The following is an 8,821-nucleotide window of genomic DNA, read 5'->3' on the forward strand; positions in this document are numbered from 1 at the left end:
TGCTTGCAAAGTTCCTGTGTCTGCAGAGCTTCAAGCTCTTTCAGGCTCAGGTGTTATCTCCTGTGCCCCTGTGGTGATTTACACTGGAGTAGGTGGTCAGTAAATGTTGCCAGGAGAATTTCTGGAAGCTTTTAAAATTCCAGTCTTGACTCAGAATCATAGCATGGTAGAGTTATAAAGAGCGCTAGAGACTCTCTCCAATCCTTTTTGTGGTTCAGGAAATCAGGCCCACAGAAGTAAGCTAATTCAAGCTCTGTTGACTGCTTTTCTTTTGGCTATGCAATTCTGAAGACATTCAAATTATTAAAGTATGATGCCAAATGCTAAATCTCCTAAGCTCATGCTCCTAGGAAACCAAGGAGTATTTTGTAGAAAACTGACAACATTTTGGCACGGCATCCTTGCAGGAGCACAGTGGCCTATCACTAAGTGAGCACTTAAAATGTAAGATGTTTTGTGAGTTCATGAAGGATTACTGTCTCTGTTTCCACTCCTTGGTCTGGATTCCAGTATGAAAATTGCTGGGAGAAAGATTGAGCAAAGTGTGCTCCTTACCTAGACACTCTGTGGGTACTCATGACTCAGTAGAAAAAGCAGATCTGGCAACAGTTAACCAGGTTTAAGGAAATATAGCATCACAGAAACCAAAGTCCCAGCTTGACATGGTAGAAATCTACTGTCTATCCTGAAGAGCATTCTTCACCGAGACTGAGATGAGGTAAAGGTAACAATCATGACCTCTGATCGAGAGAGTGTTCCTCTGCGAGTTGCTCTGGGAAGGTCAGTCTTGTACTTTATGTGGGTTAGAGCTGTTTTGTACTTGAGCAACCAAATGGAAGTTTTGGAACACTATGATGGCCACTGACCTTTTTGATATCAGTCTATTACAGTTCTTGGCTAAACTTAACTTTTTCCTTTTTTGAGATGAGGTCTCATGCAGCCTTGGTTAGCTTCAAATGTACTATGTAGCTGAGGATGACTTTGAACTCTTGATCCTCCTTTCTCTTGAGTGCTAAGATTGCAGGCAGGTACCACCATATCTGGTTTTATGTGGTGCTGAGGATGGAACATCAGGCAGGATAGCAACCGAGCTACATCCCTAGGTGTAGCTCTGATAATGCATGTTCCTTGAAGATGAGTCTCCCAAACTATTTTATTTCCTTTAATAATTCTCAGTGGTTCTGTCATCCAGGATTCCTTTGTATGGCTTATTCTCTTCACCATCTTTTGTGATAATGGCATTACTTACTGTCAATCTGTTTTGAAAATATTTTTTAAAATTTCACCTAGATGAATATTGTTTTTTCTATACTACCCAAGGCCTCACAAGTGTTCTATTTAGCTGCACTCCTACCCCCCCCCAAGAGGATTATAGTCTTTCTTTTCTTGAGATGGCAATTTCTTTATGTTCAAATGACTTTGAACCCACGTGAGCCTCCTACTTCAGCTTCCCAATTATATGAAACCAGAGCCAAGAATGAGAGCAAGTCATTTGTTTGTATGTTTGTTTGTTTTAGAAAGGCTCTACTTAGCCCAGCCTGGCCTGAATCTTTCTAGGTAGCCCACACTGACCTTTCATCTGTGATCCATCTTGTCCCAGTCTCCTGAGTGCTAGGATAGTGGGGCTTGAGCCACCGTGCCAGTTTAGAATGAATCTTAATTAAGTCTGCAATTCTCTATATTGGAAAAGGTGAGCACAAAGAACTAAAATGTTCCTGGCAATCTGACATGAGCTAAGATGCTCACTCAAGGAGAGAAGAGACCTCAGAAGTGTTCTTCCTCAGAGATGTCAGAGCTAGTATTGTTTAAGAATGAACAAAGGAGGCACCTTGTGTCTCTTGCCAAATCAGGAAGCTAGGTAATTCAGTATAATTAGTGGGATGGTTCTGAGATGGAGCAATGAGAAGGCAGGAGCCTTGAGATGATGATTAGATAAGGCTAGTTAATGGAAGGCCTTGGAATACTGGTCTGTGGACTTTGGGACTACACACACACACACACACACACACACACACACACAGTTGGCAGCAGTACCAAGCTCTTAAGCAAGGGTATACTATGATTGAAGTTTAAAAATTGTCATTACAACTTACATTTGGCCATTTCTGAGTAGATTTTGTATCTACAGGTACAGATTATGTATCTCCTCAAAAAGAATTTTTACCACCACAGAATAGAAAACGCCCATTTGATTAATGTTCTCCAATTCTACTGAAGCAAATGAGGGTTATGCATTTTCCTCTGACCTTTATGTAGCAAAATGTCTGGAGGTTAATTTTCAATTAAGTTTTTAGTGTTGAAGAGGATGTCTTCCCTTTCAGTACTCTGAGTGTAGCTATGATAACCTTGAAAATGTGTTCTGGGTGCTAATTCTACATGATTATTTTGCTCTAGAGGTAGTTCTTGCTAGTCTGTTTAGGCTGCCATTACAAACTATTATAGACTATGCTTTCTCAACGATGGAAATCTGTCTTCCAATTCTAGAGGCTAGAGGGCTTTAGGTGAGAGTACTGGCAGTATTGGGGTCTGGTGAGGACCTATTTCATAGCTTGGACATGGCTGTCCTCTTGTCATTTTCTCATATCATAGAAAGACAAAGGGGGTCTTGTTAATATGAGTCATAAATCTCATTCATGGAGATGGAGACTTAGGTGACATAATCATTTACCAAGAACTCTGCAGATACTATTGAATCAGGGGCTGGGATTTCAACATGAATTTTGTGGAAACAGAAACATTTAATGTATGCCAGTAAGTAGTAAATAAGGAGACAACTATCCACCTATATCTGGGAGGAAGTAAAATGAAGTGTTATTTCTATCATGGTGGATCAAAGCGCATCACTGGGCTCAGATCCTTAGGCCTTGCTTGCTGTTAAAAGCACAGCTCTTCTTTAACAGCTGCTATTGGAACAGTTTCAACAGCCACCAGCTCCCCAAGAGAGCTCTTTCCTGACCACTTACAGTCCAGAGAGTCTGAATCACTATTCTAACACTTGATTATTGGTCTCATCTTATGCTTTAGCTGTTTCATATGTTAGTTATGCTTTCCCCAACAAAATTAGCTCCCATTTTTCTTGTTCTTCAGTTGTTAGACCAATAAATACTTGTTGGCTTATTGATTGTACTGATAAAAGAACAAACAAAGCATTAAAAATGTAGGAAGAAAGCTATTAGGGACTTAGAGACAGAATGTTATATAGAACAATCCAAGATTGCAGTCTGTGAGGCAGAGCCCTAACATAGAATCTATTTGGTCTCTTACCAGCTCCACTCATGAATCTATTTTGAGATTTTTTTCAAGTGAATTGAAGTCTGTGCCATTACTATTATTCCTCTGATGAACTAGCATGCTGGGGGTGGGGCATGGGACATGATGCACTAGCCTAGCCTGGCACTGCTGGATACTGCTGGTCAGTACCAGCATGTGGCTCATGGGAACATATGGGAATCCAGTATTCTAGCCCAGCTATGGAAACCGGAGGTCAGTCAAGGAGTTGGGAGAGGATATTTGAAAATGATAATGCCCTTTCAGGTATCAGAAATGAATGCTTAGTGGGCACATGGCTTATTTATAAAGTAAGAATGGGAACTTCTAACCGCTGGAAGGAGGAAAGCCTCCTGGTACTTGGAAGACAAAGGGGACTTCTGTTTCCATGAGAGTGTGGATATCTTTATTCCAATAAGTGATAGAGATGGAAAATAGAGGGAGTTTAATAATCAATTAGCTTTTGTTTATTGATGACACATCAAGTATTTCTCTAAGACAAATTAGTGAAGTGTGAGGTTACCTTGACTTTGGGGAATTACTACTAAATTTTCATGGAGCTTATTCCTGTCAAAGAGAGTGCCAGCTTACTGCAGCCATGGAACTAAAATAAGGTTAAAATGTTTGTAAAGTGGCAAGTACAAACTCTATTTATAGTGAACAACATATTTTGATGCATGTGTATGTTGTAGAATGGTTAAAATGAATCTCCTTAACATATATAGTATTTCATAGACATATTTTTTTGAGCAGAGAACACTTAAAATCTATTTTCAACTATTTTTATTATTGTTACTAACTATAGTCACTGTTATGTGTGGTGGGTCTCTTAAATCTATTCTTCCTTTCTGAAATTATGTGACCTCTGACCAACCTCTCCACATTGAGGGAGTTTTTTTTTTTTTTTTAAAAAAAGCACACATGTTTCTCTGTATTGCCAAGGTGGTTTTGAAATCATGAACTGAAACAGTCCTCCTGGTTCAGCCTCTTGAGTAACTGGGACTACAGGCATATGCCACCATTCCTTACTTAGGATGCTGTTTTTACTTAAACATGTTTATTTAGAAGTGAGATAACATAGGTTGTAGTTCACAATAGTCTTAGTTTTGACATATTCTCTTACTTGGAGTAGAAAGGCCTGCTGGTCCCCCATTTCCCTTTCTAACCACGCCCACTTACTAGGGACAACTGACTGCCAGTAGCCTCATCTCTGGAAGAGAATAATACAATGAGCTTGTTGTGTGCTTGTTGACATACAGAATGGATTGTTTTAGCAGGTGCAGAAGATAGTCTGTATGGAGACTACAGAGACCTTTATCCTTGATGGAGTAGTAGAATTCAAATCGAAGTTGTCTTTTGTCTAGTCTACAGCAGGAGTTGAAATTGGGCTTAGTTAAGCATTGGTCCTTCTTTGCAGGGGCCAGCATTGATTTGATTTTTTTTAATTTGGTGGTTGTTTTACTAGCTCCATGTCTTTTTTCTTAAATAAAAAGAAATGGGGTTGGTGAGACAGCTCAGTGACTAAGATTACTTGCTGCTCTTGAAGAAGACCTGGGATGGTTCCCAGCATCTATATGGTGGCTCATAACCATCTATAACTTTGGTTCCAGGGATCCAACACCCTCTTTTTTTTAATATTTATTTATTATGTATACAATATTCTGTGTGTATGCCTGCAGGCACCAGACCCCATTACAGATGGTTGTGAGCCACCATGTGGTTTCTGGGAATTGAACTCAGGACCTTTGGAAGAGCAGGCAATGCTCTTAACCTCTGAGCCATCTCTCCAGCCCCCAACACCCTCTTTTGACCTCTAAGGGCACACCAAGCATGCACATAGCGTGTATACCTACATGCATACAAAACACACATACACATGAAATACAAATAAATAAATCTTAAAAAAGAAGCAACCTCATTTTTGGTAGATAATCATAGCTCTGCTGTTTTAAAGCTTTAAAAACTTAATTAAGTCATTCCCCTTCTCTTTCTTCCTTCCAACCCCTCCCATGAACCATCCTTTTGCTCCCTCTAGAAATTATGGCCTCTTTTTTTTTTTTTTTTTGGTTTTTCAAGACAGGGTTTCTCTGTGGTTCTGGAGCCTGTCCTGGAACTAGCTCTTGTAGACCAGGCTGGTCTCAAACTTACAGAGATCCGCCTGCCTCTGCCTCCCGAGTGCTGGGATTAAAGGCGTGCGCCACCACCGCCCAGCTGGCCTCTTTTTATTTAATTGTTACACACACACACACACACACACACACACCCTGCTCTGTCTGTTTAGTATGACATAACCAATTAGAGGGCTCTTCCCTGGGGTGGGAGATTTTTCTCCTGCTCTTAGCATTCCTCAGTTGCCTGTAGCTCTTTGTTTATGGGTGGGTCCCCATGCGATTTCCCTCTTCCATGTTGACTGGAGACTATACTCAGGGCAGTTAGTCCTGGAGACATTGCTTCTTTGTTTTGAAGAGTGATCTTATAGATGATCAACGACTAGGAAGATAGTTGTTTTCTGTTAGTGTAGTGGTTGTGCTTGGCTTGCTCATGAAACATGGCTTCATGATTCCTCTGTGTCATTTAGGTCTCTGGCAAGTGGGGGTGACTTTTATTTTTGAATTTACTTTTTGATTATGTGTTTCTGCAAAGGGAGGAATGGAAAAGAAATTAATTTACAAACTAGTAATAGTCATGGCCCTTAGTTGCCCTGAACCCATTTGCTAGGTCCTTCAGTTCTTGACATGCTCCCCCAATGCCCTTGTGACTTTTCAAAGAAGGAAGTAAATTGTTAAAAGGAAAGCTAAGACTACAAATTATGCTTTAAAAAGAACAAAAGGCCACTGAAATCATTTTGCAGGTTCAGTACATATGCTCACTTTCATTATAAATACTACTTAGCCTAATTTAACAGTGAGTTCACACCCCCACCCTGTGTACTTATATTGTGGAGGGGAGGCAGGGGAACATCCCATGGGAGTTGTTCTGCAACTAGAGCAAACATACAGCCTGGAGTTAAAACATTTGCCCTGAATAGACTGTGGCTTGCTTACTCTCCATGCTGATGAAGTAAGCTTTTTCCTCAGTGTACTTTCTCTGCTCTTCTTCTGCTCCTTGCTCATCCACTTATAGTCTGCTTCCAGTGAGGATCTCTATTTTCAAGGAGAAATGTGCCTCGGGAGGAGATGGCTAAAAATAGGTCAGTGATAATGCTCATCACATACTCTCATTCATTCGGCTTGATAGTCAGGTCAGATCAATAAGTATTTATTGATAGCTTCTTTGTTCCTTTACTTGAATGAAGATCTATCAAATCTACAGTCGGATGCTAATGCTAATAGAGGTCATTTATTCATGGTTTATATACATCAAGTACACTTCTTCAACTTTTCATAATAGTGCATTGGGTCTACACAGTGACCCCATGAAGTACTACTACTATCCCCATTTTACAAATGAGGAAACTGGTAGTAGCTCTCACCCAGTTGGGAGTTGGTAGAATCAGAATTTGAACCCAAGGTTCTATGAGACCAGTTTTTTACTCTTAAGAAGTCAAGTTGAGGGATGTAAAATCAACATACTGATAACGAGCTAGGAAATAATGCAGGGCTTTCACAGTGAAGCTGCTGGCAGGAGGGAAGGGAGAATGCTGCTTCGCATAGGCTTTTAGGAGGAGACAAGACTTCTTTAAGTCCCAAATTCTTCATCTATCAATAAATATAAAGTGTCCTACCTTGTAGCTTTGGTGTGAGAATTGGATGAAACAAGGTATTTTAAAAGTAGTTAGCACAGTGCCTGGTATATGGTAAGTTGTAGTTGCATTGATGACAGTGATGTTTCTAGGACCTGAAAGATGAGTTCATTTGGGATATGGAGAGGAAAAGGTGCATTATGAGGAAAGGTAGAAATGGACATTGTGTTGGAAAGTGGTGCTAGGAACTTTTCTTATTCCATTGCTGATGATCGTTCATCACCTACTAGCTGAGCTATTTGAGGAGACAAAAGGAATGTATGTTGCAGAGTCAATCAGCAGCCAGGAAGCTTTTCACTGGTCTTAAAGCATGCTGAGATACCCTCTGTGTGCCACTATGAGCCTGCTTCCTGATTGATCCTATTTTTTCTCCTCCTCATCAAACTCAGTCCTAATGCCAGATAAAGGGATAAGAAAAGGTCTGTATATTCCCAGAGCAAAAGTACCCTATGTTGTTTACAAGTCCAGGCTCTTACTTCTCTGTCCCTAGCAAGCATCAGCCTTTCTTGAGATAGACAAAATGTTCCTAGAGTCCTGATAAGAGGCATGAGTTATAAGAGGTATGGGTTATCTTAGGCATAAGGGAGTTCCCTTGAGATTGCTTTTATATGCCATAGGTGACCCCAATCTATTAAGTATGTATTGAGGTTACATTGTATTTAGAATCACATCTTAAGTGTTTGGAATATCCAGAGGACGTAAATAACATAGTCGTTGCCCTGGAGATCTGCTGTTCTTGTTGTGGAGACCAGATTGTTACAGTTGCAATAACTGGATATATATAAAATTAAATGTTAAATTGATTCCTTTTTTCAGGTGTCGCTACCTGGCTGTTCAGCTGTCTCCTGCCATTCCTGTGTTTGCTGCCATGCTCTTTCTTTTCTCTATGGCCACATTGTTGAGGACCAGTTTCAGTGACCCTGGAGTGATCCCTCGAGCACTACCAGATGAAGCAGCTTTCATAGAAATGGAAATAGGTGAGTCTTGTAACCAGTTGGCAAGTTGTTATATAGTGGGTGGCCCCGTTGGATAGGGGAGTGGGATCATCATAGTCACAGATTCAGACTACTATCCCAGCTTTTCCTGTCTGAGATCCTAAATGACCACCTATGAACTCAGTAAGACGGCTACAGTAAGCCTGTAAAGCTACATGCTTTCTTTTTCCGCATGTTGGGTTGCGTTGAAGAAAGGGTTTGTTGACTGAATTGTTGCCAAGAAAGTGTCTTTTCCATTTTTGGAGGAGGCCATCCCATCAGACATCTGCTTGTTGAGGGAAGATGTAAACTGTCTTTCCATAAAATGTTCTTCTTTGCATATACATACAACTTGGGATATAATTTCATAGGTCTTCTGAAGTTCACTCATGGGTCCAAGACCAAGAATTTCTGCTTCAAGGAGTCATGCAAAATGAGAAGGGACAGCCATGGTACCAGGAACCACTCAGAGGAGTAAAGAAAGAAATTTCAGGCTCAGAATTTACAGTCTGCAACTCCAAGACTGAAATGTAATACCACCAGGAGCCATGATGGCTTCGTGAATTGAAACAGAACATCCCATGGCTAGAAAGGGGATATCCTGGGAGTTCCCACTGTGAAAAGTCAATGATGCGAGTACTAGGAGCAAGCGGGAGCCCACCAGCTCAGTAGCAGTGGTTGTTTCTCAATTTTGTTTTGACAGTAGCTTTAGTCCACACGGAAACAAGATAAGAACAGATACCCAGCACTTGGGAGGCAGAGGCAGGCGGATCTCTGTGAGTTCGAGACCAGCCTGGTCTACAGAGCTAGTTCCAGGACAGGCTCCAAAGCCACAGAG

The 8,821-nt window shown here is 40.8% G+C and overlaps 1 protein-coding gene across 3 annotated transcripts in view; it reads left to right on the forward strand.

Moving 5' to 3' along the window:
- Zdhhc9 (zinc finger DHHC-type containing 9) overlaps positions 1-8,821 on the forward strand; it is a 35,512-nt gene that overhangs the window by 6,057 nt on the left and 20,634 nt on the right. For all 3 annotated transcript variants that reach the window (XM_005358404.2, XM_026784888.1, XM_013350468.2), the window contains one exon: positions 7,826-7,986. In XM_005358404.2, coding sequence (XP_005358461.1) covers positions 7,826-7,986 — 161 coding nt within the window. The remainder of the gene's footprint in view (positions 1-7,825; positions 7,987-8,821) is intronic.

This window comes from Microtus ochrogaster, chromosome X (genome assembly GCF_000317375.1).
Source record: "Microtus ochrogaster isolate Prairie Vole_2 chromosome X, MicOch1.0, whole genome shotgun sequence".
Lineage (NCBI taxonomy): Eukaryota > Metazoa > Chordata > Mammalia > Rodentia > Cricetidae > Microtus > Microtus ochrogaster.